This window comes from Mustela erminea, chromosome 2 (assembly GCF_009829155.1).
Source record: "Mustela erminea isolate mMusErm1 chromosome 2, mMusErm1.Pri, whole genome shotgun sequence".
Taxonomy (NCBI): domain Eukaryota; kingdom Metazoa; phylum Chordata; class Mammalia; order Carnivora; family Mustelidae; genus Mustela; species Mustela erminea.
The window spans coordinates 94,675,521-94,694,374 of NC_045615.1; the positions used below are offsets into that span (position 1 = coordinate 94,675,521).

The window sequence follows — 18,854 nt, forward strand, 5'->3', positions numbered from 1 at the left end:
GCCTGGGAAGCTGGATAAAGGGCTGCCCAAGAACAGGGAGGCAGGCTCCCTCCCCATTTCCTGCTTTGATTGTCCCAGAATGAAATCCTAACAAGGTACATGGAACTGTCTGACTGTGTGGGTCGTAAAAATCATGCGTGATCTACTCCCGAAGAAATAAGGAATAGTCCGTCAGTTTCACTTAGATTTAAAAAATACAGGACCTGACAACTGGTCACTCCAGACAGTTTACTGAAACCAAACATTTTTCTTTTCTTTTCCTTTTTCTTCTCTTCTTTCCTCCCCTTCCTTTCTTTCCTTCCTTCTTTCTAAGGAACTTCTGTCTGCTCCCGCGGGCAAGTCTGTCTTGTGTATGCACTATTTCCACTTGGTGCTTACTGTCACCAAGGTGAGGGCTGCCCAGTGGGTTCAGGATACTGTCACTGCAGCTACTGCTGATTTGGCAGAGGGGATGGAGGATTCTTTGGAAATACAAAATCTGGACCCCATATGAAACCTGACAGATGCTTTCAGCTTCCCAAGCACTTTCAGTAGCTCACTAGATCCTTACAATGAAGATGTCAGGTGGCTGGGGGGAACCACTCTTCTTTTCAGAAGGAAAATAGTCCCAAGGAAGTTAAGAGTCATGGTCACACATTTAAGAGCTAGCATGGGGGTGCCTGGGTGGCTCAGTGGGTTAAAGCCTCAGCTTTCAGCTCAGGTCATGATCCCAGGGTCCTGGGATCAAGCCCTGCATCAGGCTCTCTGCTCAGTGGGGAGCCTCCTTCCTCCCCTCTCTCTCTGCCTGCCTCTCTGCCTACTTGTGATCTTTGTCTGTCAAATAAATAAAATCTTTAAAAAATTAAAAATAAAAACTTAAAAAAAAAAAAAAAGAGCTAGCATGGCTGGGTCTCCTTCCATTCTAGAAATCCCTTGAGGACAGCAACCACCAAGAATGTTCAAGCTCTCTTACTATGAGTATAATTTACAATGAAAGACAAATACATAATTTCTTATCAAACTCTCTCTGCCACAAACAATCTCAAACAGCAACAAATATTCTCTGTGACATTTACATTCTATTTGAAGAGCATCTCCAAGGCCCTTTCAGAGATGACTAGGCCAATGACTAAAAAATCTTTTTGAAAATACTCTCGCTCCCTCTGTTTAAGCATTAGGGATCCTTTAAGACAATGTTCAAGCTGGTAAATATGAATAAGGAAAAGAAAGTGCTGAGCTAAGGACGTTAAAAATCTGTGTGCTCTTCTAAACTTAAAAAATGTCTGTTATTCTTCCTCTCCCACACCCCCTGCTTGTGTTCTCTCTCTCTCTGTCAATAAAAAAAATCTTAAAATGTGGGTTAGAAGCAGAAGAGAAACAGAAACCTGCAAGAGGCTTTTAAAAGCACACCTGCTGAAGTTTAGTACAGCTGTGACATCCAACTATATACAGTCCCAGTAACAAACTGAAATGTCCACAAAAGGCAAAAAAGCAAGGAGCTGTCCTCTGCAGCCCAAAGGTTCTATTGGCACTAAGGAAGGGGAGACAGATCAAAACACATTCTAGATATTTCTCTACCCAGGGTACAAGTAAAGTTATTTAAGTTGTGAAAAGGTCCTAGGGCGTTTGTGTGGTCAAACACATCCCTGAAGTTGGCATCATAAGGACAAAATTAGCAGGACCCCAAAACAGACAGCCCATACGTTTATGAATCTTTTCAAAAACAAAATGACATGAGGCCTTTATGGAATCTGTCATGAAGATGGGGTTGTCAGAAGAGGGGGAAACTGGCTCTCCCCGGGGAGAGTGCCAGGAAGAGGGGGACAGTGGGCTCTCAGATACACAGACAAGAACAGACAAATGGTTCAAGTCACAGAGCAGATGGCACCCCGTCCTCAAGATCCCAGGTTACACTGGGGCGGTAACCTCAGGCCAGGACTGAGAGACAAGAGGTGACCCAGCTGAAACACAGAGAACAGGAAGAAAGAGGAGTTCGCAGTTCTTCGATTCTGAGATTAGCTTCTGGCAGTTAAGCGAGGGGAGGGGGGGGGGCAGGCTCTGTAATGATTAGCCAGGCCATCTGCTTAGAACTGCACAAACTGGTCTGATAGCAGACCTGAAAGGGGCAAAGGGAAATGTCAACTCACTGTTCTGTATTTAGACTCCATTCCTCTCTGCCCTTGCCCACAGAGGAGGAGAAATGATAAGGGAGAAACAGGGGAGTTACCTGTTAAAGCTGTGAGCTCTACATTACAGAGCATCCCAGGGAAGGCTTCCTGCAAAGGGCATCTAGAAGGAAGGGAAAAGCCAGCTCCTTCCCTCCCTGGGCCCTTCCCTCTCCCCCTACACACACACACACACACACACACACACACACACACACACACACACCCGCCACCCCCAGGATCCTCCCCACCATAACAAACTGAGAATTGTAGTTGAACAGTCCCACATCTGGGTATCAAGGTAAGAGTAAAAGAAGCAAGAGCATTTTTATCACTGTATTCAAGGACACTGATGTATTACCATTGTTTAAACAATATACAGCCACAGAATTACCTAAAAATGGATACGATTTCTTACAATGCATAGTAATCCTGGTAAAAGCAACAGCAATAAATTTCTGACAACTGCGTTGGTGGGAAAGTCAGCACTGAGAAAGGTAAGACTATAGGGTATGAGCTCTTCCTTTACTTGATTCACAATCCACTTTAAGCAGCTAATGAAGTGGCAGAGACTCTGCTCTAGAAAAATACACACTCCTAATGAATTCCATGAGTCTTATGTACGATTTCAGGCCATTCGAGGACCTCCTCAAATCCCCACCGGCTTAAGTATTTCTAAAAGGAAAAAATGTCTGAGAAGTATGATCCTACTGAAAACTCAATATTTTTATACCCACAGAGAAAAGCAGATACTAAGCAGAGAAAATCTTCATGACATTTGACATAAATTATATTACTCAAAAATCAAGACTATATGTCAAGTTTACATTTTACCTCCACGGCTACCATACATTCTTTGAGACTGATCTTACTCGTGATATGCATGGATACTGATTTTCTCTGTGGAATATTCATACAAACAGGCCTTGCCCTTGTCTGTCCTTCACCCAGAGTGTCAATGCTTCTTAACTGGAATGGCTCCATACTGTGGTCCCAAAGACAGCTTGCTAGAAAACTGGAAATGGGAAAAGTTTGGAAACCCTTTTAGGAAAATCGAGAGATGGTGTTTGGATTTCCACCCTGGTGTACAGGAGTCATGTAAAGTGTCACCCATGACAGCCGCTAGTCAGTGACATCACAACCCAGGAAAAAGGGGCAGCCTTGCTCCTCCTGCTCCCTTCATTTCCACACTCAAGCCTGCATTTCTAAGACTGGGGCTCATTTTGCTCCAGCTTCCTTTTGCTTTCCAAGTGCTTCCTCCTCTCTCCCTTTTAATCTTCCTTCTCCCTTTCCAAATTCAATCAAACTCAAGTACAAATCCAAGATGTTAGCAGCAAGGTCTCCTCAAGGATCTTACTTCTTTTTTTTTTTTTATTTTTTAAGATTATTTATTTATTTATTTGACAAAGAGACATCACAAGTAGGCAGAGAGGCAGGCAGAGAGAGGAGGAAGCAGGCTCCCTGCTGAGCAGAGAGCCCGATGCGGGACTCGATCCCAGGACCCTGAGATCATGACCTGAGCCGAAGGCAGCGGCTTAACCCACTGAGCCACCCAGGCGCCCAAGGATCTTACTTCTTAAAGCATTCGGTTTCTTCATCTATAATAGAAGGAACATCTAACCTACAGGGTTGTTCTGAAAACCAAATTTGTGACATACGATGTGTTCTAAGCAGAATGCCTGAACCACAGAAGGATTTCAGCAAATGTTAGCTCCCCTGCCTTTATACTTTATGATATTTGTAAAATTAATTTAAAAAATACATAATCAAGTGCTAATTTAAAAATATGACCAAAAAACTCAGAGCATTTCTCCTAAGATCAGGGATCTTAGGAGAGATGTCAGGGCAGGGATGTCAACTATCACCACTGCTATTCAAAGTAATACTAGAAGTCCTAGCCTCAGCAATCAGACAACAAAAAGAAATTAAAGGTATCCAGATCAGCAAAGAAGAAGTCAAACTCTCACTCTTTGCAGATGATATGATTCTTTAAAAATCCACTCCAAAACTGCTCGAACTTGTACAGGAAATCAGTGAAGTGTCAGGATATAAAATCAATGCACAGAAATCAGTTTCATTTCTTTACACCAACAACACAACAAAAGAAAGAGAAATTAAGGAGTCGATCCCATTTACAGTTGTATCCAAAACCATGAGATACCTAGAAATAAACCTAACCAAAGAGACAAAGAATCTATACACAGAAAACTACAGAGTACTCACGAAAGAAATTGAGGACGACACAAAGAAATGGAAAAAAGTTCCATGCTCATGGCTTAGTAGAACAAATATTGCGAAAATGTCTATTGCATGCTCCTAGAGTAATCTACACATTTAATGCAATCCCTATCAATATACTATCAACTTTTTTCAAAGAAATGGAACAAATAATCCTAAAATTTGTATGGAACCAGAAAAGACCCTGAATAGCCAGAAGAATACTGAAAAAGAAAACCAAAGCTGGTGGTATCCCAATTTTGGACATCAAGCTCTATTACAGAGCTGTAATCATCAAGACAGTAGGTACAGGCACAAAAACAGACACATAGATCAATGCAACAGAATAGAGAGCCCAGAAATAGACCCTCAACTCTACGGTCAACTAGAGTTGACCACAGAGACCAAAGCAGGAAAGAATGTCCAGTGGAAAAAAGACAGTCTCTTGAACAAATGGGAAAACTGGATAGCCACATGCAGAAGAATGAAACTAGACCATTTCCTTAAATCATACACAAAAATGGACTCAAAATGGAGAAAAGACCTCAATTTGAGACAGGAGTCCATCAAAATCCTAGAGAATACAAGCAGCAACCTCTGTGATCTTAGCTGTACCAACTTCTTACTAGACACATCTCCAAGGGCAAGAGAAACAAAGGCCAAAATGAACTATTGGGACTTCAATAAGACAAAAAGCTTCTGCACAGCAAAGCAAACAGTCAATAAAACCAAAAGACAACCGACAGAATGGGAGAAGATATTTGTAAATGACATCAGATAAAGGGCTAATATACAAAATCTATAAGGAATTTATCAAAGTCAACACCCAAAGAATAAACATCCAATCAAGAAATGGGCAGAAGACATGAACAGGCATTTATGCAGAGAAGACATCCAAATGGCCAATAGACACATGAAAGAGTGCTCAATATCACTCGGCATCAGGGAAGTAAGTACAAATCAAAACACAGTGAGATACCACCTCACACCAGTCAGAATGGCTAAAATTAACACGTCAGAAAATGACAGGTGTTGGCAAGGATGCTGAGAAAGAAGAACCCTCCTACCCTTTTGGTGGGAATGCAGGCTGGTGCAGCCACTCTGGAAAACAGTATGGAGGTTCCTCAAAAAGTTGAAAATAGAGCTACCCTATGACCCAGCAATCGCAATACTAGGTATTTATCCCAAAGATACAAATGTAGTGATCTGAAGGGCCACCTGCACAGCAATGTTTATAGCAGGAATGTCTACAATAGCTAAACTATAGGAAGAGTCTAGATGTCCATCAAGTGATGAACAGACAAAGATGTGGTATACATATATACAACGGATTATGCATCCATCAAAACCCCGAAATCTTGCCATTTGCAAGACATGGAAAGAACAAGAGGGTATTATGCTAAGCAAAATAAGTCAATCAGAGAAAGACAATTATATGATCTCACTGATATGAGGAATTTCAGAAACAAGACAGAAGATCATAGGGGGAGGGAGGGAAAAATGAAATAAGATGAAACCAGAGAAGGAGACAAACCATAAGAGACTCTTAATCTCAGGAAAGAAACTGAGGGTTTGTGGAATGGAGGCGGGTGGGAGGGATGGGGTGGCATTGGGGAGGGTATGTGCTATGGTAAGTGCTGTGACCTGTGTAAGACTGATGAATCAGAGACCTGTACCCCTGAAACAAATAATACATTGTATGTTAATACAGAAAAAAATATGGCCATAATAACAATGCTTTGAAATTTAGCTTTTAACCATATATATGAAATTTTATTCAAAGATGTTTTTAAAAACACTGTATTTTCTATTATTTGCTATAGCAATAGATACATAAATGTTATAAAATGGCAGTGGGGTGAGAGATAGTAAATGAATCAATGATTTCTTCTTTTTATGCTTTAATGAAAAAAGTCCAAATACAGGTCTGTTAAGTCTTGCTCAATTTCATTAAGGACTACCTTGGTTCCTCAGTTAACAGAGATTAAAAAGACTAATTGGTACTACTGAAATGGAAATAGTTTTCCTTATTAAGAAATATTACACGCAGGTAATTTAGGAAAAAACTAAATGCGATCAATAAGCGTTCACTTTCTGTTGTTCAGAGTGTAAACAGAGATGAGTCTGTAACTCTTTGAATGAGGCAGGTGAGAGGGGGTATTTCACAGACCTCACCTCTTGGACTAGACAGTTACCTGTCCAGCTTTGTGCTCCTAGGACCCACACGGAAAGTTAAGAGTTGATTCATCTAAATGCCAGTTCCTAGTCCAGATCTCCAGAGGAGTTAGAAAGAACCTAAATGGAACTCTAGAATGGATCCCAGCTCTCTTGAAAGGACACGTGAATAACCTAAGAGCAAAAGTGTGAAGGAAGACTGAAGAAAGTTAGATGCTGGTGGCAACTTTAGAACACTTTTAAAAATGAGTGGTCTTGGGGCGCCTGGGTGGCTCAGTGGGTTAAGCCACTGCCTTCGGCTCAGGTCATGATCTCAGGGTCCTGTGATCGAGTCCCGCATCTGGCTCTCTGCTCAGCAGGGAGCCTGCTTCTCCCTCTATCTCTGCCTGCTGCTCTGCCTACTTGTGATCTCTCTCTCTCTCTCTCTCTGTTAAATAAATAAATAAAATCTTTAAAAAAAAATGAGTGGTCTATCCTCTCTGAGCTGTCTAGTAAGGAAAACAAAGAAATAGGGAAAGTGGGTGAAGGACTTCTTCGTCATTCTCCGGTTTAACTATTAGAATCCATGTTTCTAAATTACAAACTCCTGACTGACTAATAACCACTTATCCATATAGAGAGAAAAGGTAGCTCCTCTCTGCCTCCTATCCCAAACTTCTCCTTAGAAGTCCCACTTGCCAAAGTCAGAATCATTTGCGCACAGAGAGAGGAGAGGAAAGAGAGACGGAGGAAAGAGGCAGGACAGTGGGAGAGAGTACTAGGTTTCCTGACAGTTTTCAAAAAGTGCCTGTCCTGGAAGGGAAGGGGGAAAAGGGAGGTATACAGAAACAACTTAAAGTTGTTGATCAAAAATCACATTTAAAAAAACAAAATTTCCATCTTCCAAAAGCCTGATTATGACTTTGCTTTTTTAAGCTGCCTAAAATATCAGTCATCCATTTGCTTTGACAGCGCCCTTTGAAAAAGGCAATGTCTCTGTAAACTGCAGACTTTTCCCGGGGCTCACACACTGTTGTGAATTAGTTAGGGGTCAGCTGCTTCCTCACACCTCCCCTAGATCCTCTGCAAGGGTAGAACAAGGATGGGCCATCATCTGTGAATGGCTCTTTATGCTTCCTGTACTTTACATATCTTAGCTTAAATAGAATCTTCACAACAGGCACCTAAGGATTATTCAGCCATTTTACATCAAGAAATCAAGCTCAGAAAGGAAGAGAAACTTCCTAAATGCTATCTCTTGGTCACAGATGGGGCGGGGATGTGAACCCCAAGGTCTGCTTACCAAGGGATGGACTGGAAAAGACCAGAGCCCTGTGACGCAGGTAGTGACCATGAAGTTGTGCAAAGAGCAATCCTGGTGGTTTTCCAATTTTCCTGTGGCATTCTCTACACTCTGCTGTGCCCTGGAGCACACATGGGCTTTGGCCTCTGACACCCAGAACTCAAGGTGGTACCTACCAGAGCTATTGGCATAAGCTACCCAGTTCCGAATGACAAAGTCCTGATTTGTACACAACTACAAAACAGGCTTTGTGTAGGCTTTTGCACAGGTGTAGGAACCACCCCACAATGGAGAACCTGATCGCTTCCTAAGGTGGGATCCCCATGCAAAGCAGAATGTATACACAGTGTCCCTAGAAGAGGTCAGTACCAACCCTCAAATTTATGCAGGAAACCCTGGAGTAAATATTCTCCTCCCTCCGTTTTAAAGAACTTATTATTAATTAATTTATTTATTTATTTATTTATTTAAGTAATCTCTGCCCCCAGTGTGGAACTCGAACTCACACCCCATGATCAAGAGTCAAACACTCCTCTGACCAAGCCAGCCAGGCGCCCCCACCACCCGCTACTTTTTGAGACCAGTTTACAAAAACCCGAAGATGTCAAAAGCCATCTCAAATCCTACACAAATTATATGCATTCACCTTTCAGCTTCTTTGTAGAATAAGGTAAAGTCTCAAGACAAATTGGAATGGGTGATTAAAGCATTCTGCAGACAAAATTCTTTTAAAGTTCATCCTAACAAGCAGAGGGGGGAGAAATTCATGGAACAAGCAAGCAATACCTGCTTTTATCTAATCATGCTCCTTGCTAGTAATGCTTATTTGTATTATGAGCCAACTCCATATACAGCTGTATTAGACGGTCCATCCCAATGCAGAATCACCAGTTGTAACATTAGACTTCATTAGGAACTAACATATAAATACAAATGCTTTTATATATAAGTTAATCTACAAAGAAAAACTTTTATTGCTAAATGCAACTAGAGCCAACTTTGCTGATAACAGTACTTATGAATTAGCAACATGAAAGCATTTACCCTAAAAGCAGGTACCTGTTAACCAGTGAGGGCTTTAAGAGCATTGTTTTATTCTTTCTCTCACCACTGGGAGTTCTTCATGCAGAAGAGGAAAAACTTTCCTTGACTCTCTTAGGATCCCTGGCTGGGTCTGAAAATTAAACTGACAAAGATAACAGGGAAAAAAATAAGAATTTTACTGAATTTGTCCATGTACATGGAAGCCTTCACAGGAGATTAAAGAAAGAAAGAAGTGGCCAGAGCAGGAAGCTTTTATAGCTTTTAGTCAAAGAAACTATACTTTGTGAAACACTGACAGAACATGAGGGTTTGGGCTAGGAGTAATCCAACTAGAGCTAGACAGTCCTCATGTTCCTTAACTAGGAAGGTAAGGGTTATTTTAACATGGTTTATTTACAAATTCCTCTGGTGCTTCTCTGGGCTAATAGGAGTCTGTCTCCAGGAAAAGGGGAATTTATTTCCTGTCTTAAAGTGAAAGTGAGAGCTTTTTCCGTGTTTATTGTTTCTTAATTGCTTTCAGCTCAAAATAATTTGTGTCAAAGAGACATGTTTTTAGGGGATAGCCTGGTTTTCTTCATCAGTAAGCAAATGGGGTATTTCTCTAGTTGCAAAGGTCTCCCTGTGATTAAAAAATCCAATTCCTGGGCAGTCCAGTGCTGAATCTCCAAAGGAAACAATCTGAGAACCTTAGTCTTCACTAGTATCATTATCTCCTTGCACATGTTCTTACTTTTCCCAAATTTATTGATACAGGTGTGATCACTAGGTTATTAATGAAGGGCTCAGCAAGAGAATCTTGCCTTTGCCTTCCTTGTATATCTTTATCAAGTTCAGCACCCATAATAGCTGGTACTTAAACACATTTCTGACAGAACAGCCTATAGCAGATATTATATTTTTGATTTCCGTAATGAGAAATTGTCTTGATCTTTTGGTGACATCTTCTAACTTGAAGCATTTATGTACTAATTCACTTGGGATTCACAGAACTCCTGAAATTGCATGTAAATTTTGGGGGGTGTTTTCATTTTTCCAGAGATAGCATCAATAGTTTAATATTTATTAGATTCTTAAGGAGACTAGTAAAGAAAGTAAGATTAGTCCACACCATTATAATTAGTTTTGTAAAGAAAAATAAATAAATACAAAATCTAATAGGCCTTTAACTTACTAGCCATGACCATGGCAAGTCATACCATCTTTCTGACACCTTATTTTCTTTTTGTAGAAAATGGAAATAATAATAGCAGCCACCTTATAATGGCACACAAGGTAATTTGCTACTAAGGACAACTATACAAAAGAAATAAAATATACCTTAAAATATCAAAAAATTTTAAAAAAGAGAAATTACTTCACTTAGGAAAGAGAGCAGCTCAAAGAGAAGAGCCTTACATATGGGATAGCTATTATTTTGGGAAGCCTCTGACTCTTCTAGAAGGCACTGCTGAGTAGCTGAAAGTCTGGATGTGCTTTTAACAGATTAACAGATTAATAGAATCAGTGATTGGGAAGACAAGGATAGGAATCAGTGCCACCAAAGAGGTAGAGAAACCAATGATGCTTCCCTCTCTTTGCTTTGGGATCTGCAAAACCTACAACCTAATCACAAGTGTGAGTCTTAAGTAGGCAAAAATCACCATGGTTAGAGCTCAGTTTTGAAATATATCAATACCTAAAACTAATGTGATTTAGGTTTGCAACTGCAAGAAAAAAATTCTCTCATATCAATCATCTGTTACTTCAGATTACTTCTACAAAGCAGAAGTACAATGTCCAGCGCATAATCAAAAGTAGCCAGGCACACAGGAAAACATAACAGCATGAATGAAAACTGGAGGAACAAGAGACAACACAACAAACCCACGTGGACCTTGGGATATGGGAGAGAACAGAGACTGTAAAATAACTATGCTAGCCATGCTCAAGACAGATTTTTTTTTTTAAAGATTTATTTGTTTTAGAGAGAGAGAGAGAAAGCAGGGAAAGGAGCAGAAGGAGAGGGAGAGACTCTCAAGCAGAATCCCCGCTGAGCGCAGAGCTCAATGAAGGGCTTGATTTCACAACCCTAAGATGACCTGAGCCAAAACCAAGTCAGACACTTAACTAACTGAGCCACCCAGGTGCCCCCAAGATAGATTTTGTTTAATATTAAGAGTTTTGATAGATAACTGGAATTTATAAAAATGAGCCAAATGGGAATTTTCAAATTTAAAAAGTAATTCAGAACAGGTAGGCTTAACAGACTATATACAGTTAAAGAGATGGTAAATTAAAACATATACCAAAAGAAAGTAACCAAGATGAAGCAAGTAAAAATCAGAAAGTAACCGACATAAAAGATACAATGAAAAGATCTAATATACACATAATGGGTATGCCATAAAGATGATAAGAATGATTTAAAGAGACAGTGGATGAGAAGTCTACAAAACTAGTGAAATAAGTGCTACTACATGAAGCAGGACTTTTAAAAATCCACAAACAGCTGGGTCATAATAAAACTGCAGAAACCCAGAGGGTGGCAGGAGGTAGGGGGAGGGTGGGGAACAGGGTACCTAGGTGATGGACATTAAGGAAGGCAGGTGATGTAATAAGCACTGGATGTTATATGCAACTAATGAATCACTAAACTCTACCTCTGAAACTAATAATACACTAGATGTTGATTAATTGAGTTTAAGTAAAATAAATTTTTTAAAAACTGCAGAAAGCCAAAATCAAAGAGAAAAACTTAAAGGCAGCTAGAGAAAAAGGCATGTTATCTACAAAGGAATATTAATTCAGAGTGACAATTTACTCCTCAAAAAAAAAAAAAGAAAGAAAATCATTAGACAATAGAACAATATCTTAACCATACTTACAAAAAAATTAACTGCCAATCATTCAAAACAACAATATCCTTCAAGAATGAAAGGAGAATGAATACATTTTCAAACATAAAAACAAAATTCTTCAGCAACAGGCTCTCACTACGGGAAACAGAAAAGGTTTTTGTTTTTTTTCCAGACAATAGAAAAATGATTCCAAAAAAAAGCACAGAAATGGAAGAAGAAAGTATAACAAAAACTATAAACATATGTGGAAATGTAACTGAATACAGACTTAAAAATAGTAGTAATTATATGTTTTCATATTAAAATATTTAAGAATTAAAATACACTAAAACAATGGTATACAAGTTGGGAGTGGGGGGCTGGTAAGTGGAGTTAAAGTATTCCAACATCCTTTTGTTATCTGAGAAAAAATTAAAAGTACCAGTTGTAAAAAATTAAATAAAATGAAAGTATCAATGAACAATATACTTTGTAAATTAGGGAATGCATTATAATCTCCAGAGTAACCACTAAAAGAATAGTGAAATGAAAATAAAATTTCTAGCTAATAAAAGGCTTGAAAATGTAATCACTAAAAAAAATCCCATAGCCTACCAAAAGGTAAGAAAAATTAAAAATAGAGCAGAGAAGGCACTTAATAAGATAGTACAGTTAAACCAAAGTCATATGTACACTGACTAAATAATCATATTAGGAGACAAAAATTTAAGCTGGATTAGGGGAAAAAAAAACCTCTGTTATTTATAAAAGACACCTAAAATATCACTGTACATCCTACAGATATCAAAAATGAGAATATTATAAAAATGAGATTATTAACAAATTAATGCCAAAATATTTGAAAATCTAGATGAAAAAGATAAATCTAAGAAACAGCTTATAAAACTGACAATAAAAGAAAATTTTAAATTATTTGAATAGTTGTCATACCGTTCAACAAACCCACAAATAAAAGTTCAAGGCTAGACTTCTTCACCAGTGAATTTTGCCAAACATGTTAAGATGAAATAATATTGCTATCACATAAACCCTTCTAGAAAATTAAACATAGTGAGCTCTCTCCAACTTACTTTTTTTTTTTAAAGATTTATTCATTTATTTGAGAGAGAGAAGAGCACAGGGGAAGGGCAGAGGGAGACAGAGAGAGTCTCAAGCTGACTCTGTTAAGTGTGAAGCCCCAGGAAGGGCTGGATCTCACTATTAGGGGTCATGACCTGAACTGAAACCAAGAGTAAGATAGATGCTTAACCAACTGCGCCACTTAGGTGCCCCTCTCCAACTTAATTTTTAAGGCCAGTATAATCTTGATACCACATTTCAGAACAATGTTATGAAAAAGAAAAAGGACAATCCAATCCTACTAATATATAAGGACGCAAATTTCTTAAATAAGAGATTAGGATATAAGGTCAATATAAAAAATAACAACAATGTCTAGAGGTCAACAAAGAAATGATTAGAAAATAAAATTTTAGAGAGAATTTTTTTTTTAAAGTAAGCTCCACAGACAGCATGGAGCCCAACATGGAGCTTGAACTCACACCCCTGAGATCAAGACCTGAGCTAAGATCAAGAATCAGAAGCCCAACCAACTGAGCTGCCCAGGAATCCTAGAAACTTGTTTCCTTTTTTGAAGGATTTTATTTATTTATTTGAAAGAGAGTCGGGGAAGGAACAGAGGGAGAGGGACAAGCAGACTGGGCACTGAGCACAGAGCCTAACTCAGGGCTGGATCCCATGACAATGAAATCATGACCTGAGCTGAAACTAAGAGTTAATGCTCAACCAACTGAGCTACCCAGACACCCCCAGGCACCCTAGAAAACGAAATTTTAAAAAGATAAAATATACAGTAGAGTGAAAAAGTACAAAATATCTAGGAATAAATCTAATAAAATATGTGTAAACCCTCTCACAGAGAACTATGAAACATCATTAGGAGAAATTTTAACAGATCTACACAGAAGACTTTTGATACTATAAAGATATCAGTTTTCTCCAAATTTATTTATAGACTCAATGCAATTGCAATCAAAATCCCAACAGTTTAAGTTTTTATTGCTGCTGTGGTTTGGTTTGGTTTTGTTTCAGTGGAACTTTAATACTTTGATTCTAAAATGCTGTGTAAATGTAAAAGACAAAGATAGCTGAGAAACTCTTAACAACAACAACAACAAAAAAACAAGATAAGAATACTTGATCAAATTGGGGCCCCTGGGTGGCTCAGTGGGTTAAGCCGCTGCCTTCAGCTCAGGTCATGATCTCAGGGTCCTGGGATCGAGTCCCGCATCGGGCTCTCTGCTCAGCAGGGAGCCTGCTTCCTCCTCTCTCCCTGCCTGCCTCTCTGCCTACCTGTGATCTCTGTCTGTCAAATAAATAAATAAAATCTTTTTTTAAAAAATAAATGTTTGATTAAATGAATGTAAACTCTTACTATAAAACTATAGTGTGGTCCTGGAGCAAGAATATTTTAATAAATAAAAGAAAGAGTCTAGAGTACTCAAACAAACCAATTGTCATATATCTGGTCACTTGACTTATGACCAAGGTAGCCCTACAGAACAGTAACAACAGATTTACCAATATTCATGCTGGGACAACTGGATGTCCACACAAATTTTTAAAAAATAAAACTTGACCCCTATCTCACACAATATGCAAAAATTAATTTCCAGTTAACTGTAAATATAAATTTAGATGTTAAAACTGAAAAGTTCCCAGAAGATAACATTTACCTCAATCTAGAAAAAGACTTCTTGAACAGGACATAACAACACACCAACCATAAAGAAAATGGAACCTTTAGGGGCGCCTGGGTGGCTCAGTGGGTTAAAGCCTCTGCCTTCAGCTCAGGTCATGATCCCAGAGTCCTGGGGTAGAGCCCGGCCTCGGGCTCTCTGCTCAGCGGGGAGCAGAGAGCTTCCTTTCTCTCTGCCTGCCTCTCTGCCTACTTGTGATCTCTGTCTGTCAAATAAATAAATAAAAAATCTTAAAAAAATAAAAAAGAAAATGGAACCTTTAAAGAATTTGGACATTAAAATTAAGCAAGAAATCACTCTCTCCTTAAGAGAGTGAACAGTCAGGCAAGCAACAGAATGACGATTTTGCCATTCGTAGAACCAACTATGAACTCCTCACCAGAATATATTTTTAAAAATACTGATAATAAGTAAGAAAAAGACAACGATCCAACTGAAAAGTGGGCAAAAGACTCCATCATGTCAGAATATTTCAGATGACCAATTAACATGAAAAGGTGCTCAACCTCATTAATTAGGAAAAAGCAAATGAACTCCACAATGTGATATTTCTATAAAACCATCCGAATGGTAAAAATTACAAAGACTGATGATATTGTTAAGAATATTGTTAAGGGGACGCCTGAGTGGCTCAGTTGGTTAAGCAGCTGCCTTCGGCTCAGGTTATGATCCCAGAGTCCTGGGATCGAGTCCCACATCGGGCTCCTTGCTCGGCAGGGAGCCTGCTTCTCCCTCTGCCTCTGCCTGCCATTCTGTCTGCCTGTGCTCGCTCTCTCCCCCTCTCTCTCTCTGATAAATAAATAAAAAATCTTTAAAAAAAAAAAAAAAAGAATATTGTTAAGGATATGGAGCAAGGGAAATTCCCAAATACTCCCTGCTGTTGGGAGTATACTGGTACAACCACTATGGAAAACAGTTTGGTATTATCTGCTGAAGTTGATGATACACATAACCTATGAGCTAGTAATTCCTCTTCTGGGTACAGACCAAATAGAATTGTATGCCCACAGGCACCAGAAACACACACAAGAAAGATCATAGCTACGTTGCCTTTAATGCCCCCAAACAAATCATTCAAAGATCCACCAATAATACAATGGATAAATATGAACAAATGACTGTGGTATACTCATGTAACAGTATTCCATACAGCACAGAAAAATAAACTAGAGCCATAAGCAACAACATTCATAAATAGCACAACTGCAATGCTGAGCAAAGAATCCAAACACATGAATGCATACTCTGATTACATTCATTCCTCATTCAAAAAACAGGCAAAACCAAAACATGTGTTTAGAGATACGTTGTCAAAAAACAAAAAACGATATAGAAAAGTAGCAAACTGTTAACAAAAAAACTTCCTTCAGTTCTCAGCTCAAGTGTCACTTCTTCAGGGAAATGTTCCTTGCCCCCATGCCTACCCCCTTTCTCCAAGTAGGGTAACCAACACATGTTCCTCTCTTTTTTGATCAGGACCAGTCATTCTCAGTTTGTTCCCACCTCCCAGATCCATCCCTCAGAGGCTGATCCTTAGGGACTAGATTACCAGAACATCCTGTATAGCTGGCTTTCTTGGATGCCACAGATCAAAGACAGTGGCAGAAGCTAACACCGTATGAGAAGAGAAGTCAGGCATGTCCTCTCCACTTCCTTTTTGCTGTGCTCTGTGTTTCTTTCTAGCACAGTCTGCTTCTTAGGAAGCCCCAAAACCTCCTGCCTGGGTTCAGCACACAAGGCTTCCAGTAACATCATTCCTGCCACCTGGGCTGGTTGGGGGTAGGGTGGGGTTGGGGGGTTGGGAGTGGGTAACAGTGCCCCCCACCCACTGGGCCTTTCTCTGATTCTGGTAACCCTGCCTCCATCTTTCTAAGTTGTCTTTTCACCTATTCTCTTCATTTGTACTAGGTTTGGTTCTATTTTCTGCTGGGACCCTGTGAGTAGCAAATATATATTAATTTATATTAATTTATGTGATCATTTTATCAACACTTGTCCTCTCCACAAGGCTGTGAGCTTCACGACACTGGCGCTTCAGACACTGCCAATAAATATTTGTTAAATGATTTAGTAAGTTGATGAACGCATGAAGCAGCTCACGTTAGGATCGAAATATGCTATACATCGTTCAAGGATTTCTAAAATGTTCCTGCTACATTTAAGGCACCAATCTATCTGAGCAGACATTTTTCCTCCTGTAGTTGGAAAAAAGCCTTGGCTGGCAGGAATATTTTTACTCGTTATAATAATTTCAATCATTCTAGCAATGACTGCAATAGCTGTAAAAAGATGTAACTGTATCTTTCTGAAGTAAGTTATCAATAATGAGATTCCAGGTGGACTGTGGTTAGGTACAGTTCTGAGTCAGGAAGAACATAATAAAAATATTAACTAGGAAAAGAAGGCTCTGCATTTCTGAATTTCTCATAACCTACGGCATATGACTCTAGAAAAGAAATACCACTTAGTAGTTATACAGTGTAGGATGGTTAACTCCAGGCAGGAAATGTTCTTTGTTAATACGATAAACTACCTACTTTACGTTGTTGTTTTAGGCTCAAAGGACAATCTGGGCTGATCCCAGTATGAGATATGCAAGCTACATACTAGTGTATATAGTTAGACAACTTCTACAAAATGAACCGGAAAATTCTGATTCTACCTCACTAATCAGAATTTCCAGAATAGGGTCTGGAGTTCAGCATACTGCCTTCTCTTTTCTGGCAGAAAAAATGTAGAAAAATCATTAGGTATAGGCAATATGATATACTAGCAAAATCCTTTAAACCCACATATAAAATGTATCACTTGAATTTTAATCTTGAGGAAACTAGTCTGTGAACTATAATCGTAACCAAATACATACCATATCAAAAATTTTTAGTTCATAGCACAACGCTTTGAAAACAAAAATTTAGCTAGCAGGCAAGCTCCCAGAGGGTGATACATTTTGGACTCCTAAGAGGTCAAAGTTCATCTCTTTTCTGCAGTCTCTTTCCTAGTTAAACCTCTCCTATTTCTTCTGCTAACTTCATGGTGAAAAGTATCCCAGTTCTCTTTTTGCTAACCACCATGGAGAGAGGGAAGGTCCAATTTCTCCAATACGGTATGAGTTCAAGATTATTTGTAACCTCCGAAACAAGCAAACTAGTTAGTTAATAACGAAGGCTTTTCTAATATGGCACTACCTGGGATATGGGTCTGACTTTACAATCCCGAAACTATTAGGCAGGGGGGTTTAGTAGGAGTTACGTTGTTAATAATAACTTGTGAGGGGGTTCAGTGATTGAGTTAAAATAGTTAAAATGCAGACACACCGGTAATTCTTTTTACAACCAGATAACTTGCTTTATAATGTCGAATTAGGTACAACAACAACAAACACAAAAATCCTTTTTCATTCTCTTCTGTCATAACTAATACGCGAAATGACCACACCAGCCTCTTACTGATTGCTTCCCTGGAAACAAAAGAGCATTTTATACGTGATCCTGCCATGATCAGCAAAAAGGAGGCAGGAAAAATTAATCGTCCTCTACCCCTCTTGCCCATATACAAAGCGGCATTTTTAAGGGGGAATAGGCAGGGGTGGGGGGCGGGTAGGGAGGAGTACTGCATTCAATGCATAAGGGCTGCTCCCTCCCCCCCCCATCTCCATTCTCATCAACATCACCCACTTAGGGGCGCCCGGTACTCGAAGGGCCCCCTAGCCTGACAAGGTTAAGAGAAGAATCACTCTCACAGACTGAAAAATCACGACTCCTGATGCCTTCCACGCACCCAAGTGGGGTGGGCCGCCCAGCCCCAGGGGACCGGGCGGCGTCCCGGGTGCCCGCAGCCCAGGGCCGCGGGCGGCGCCGCAGCGCTCGGGCCCCCCTCCCGCACCGACTGGCCGCGGGTCCTTACCCGCGAGTCCGCCGCCGCCGCCTCCGTCGCCCGCGTGCCCCTTCCTCCGCTGCAGGATGAAGTAGGGGTTGGCCCTCTCGGTGATCCACAGCGCGTTAGCCAGCAGCACCTCTTCGGGGTTCACCCACATGTTCCCGGGCGCCGCGGGCGGACACACAATGGGGCCGCGGGTCGGGTCCTGCACACACCGTCGCGCACAGGCGCGCACTCCCGGGCACACGCGCGCCCTCTCGCCCGCTAGGTGCGGCGGCGGAGAGCGACTTCACCAGCCCGCCGCCCGCGGCGCCCCGGCCACAACAAAGCCCCCGCGGGAGGCCGGGGAGGACGCGGGCGCGGCGAGCAGCATCCTCCCCGCGGCGGCGCCGCCCCCCGCGAGCCCGGGGCCGCAGACGCCCAGGCCCGCCGCCCCGCAGCCCGACTCCCGCCTGCGGCGGCGCGAGGAGCGGGAGGAGGAGGAAGGGGAGCGGGAGGAGGAGGAGGAAGTGGCGGC

General features: G+C 40.6%; 1 protein-coding gene across 1 annotated transcript in view; it reads right to left on the bottom strand.

The window, feature by feature from the left end:
• The window catches only part of TBC1D9 (TBC1 domain family member 9), a 121,296-nt gene extending 102,648 nt beyond the window's left edge, over positions 1-18,648 (bottom strand). The window contains exon 1 of the mRNA XM_032333469.1: positions 18,365-18,648. Coding sequence (XP_032189360.1) covers positions 18,365-18,494 — 130 coding nt within the window. The 5' untranslated portion in view covers positions 18,495-18,648. The remainder of the gene's footprint in view (positions 1-18,364) is intronic.
• Between the last annotated feature and the right edge of the window lie 206 nt (positions 18,649-18,854).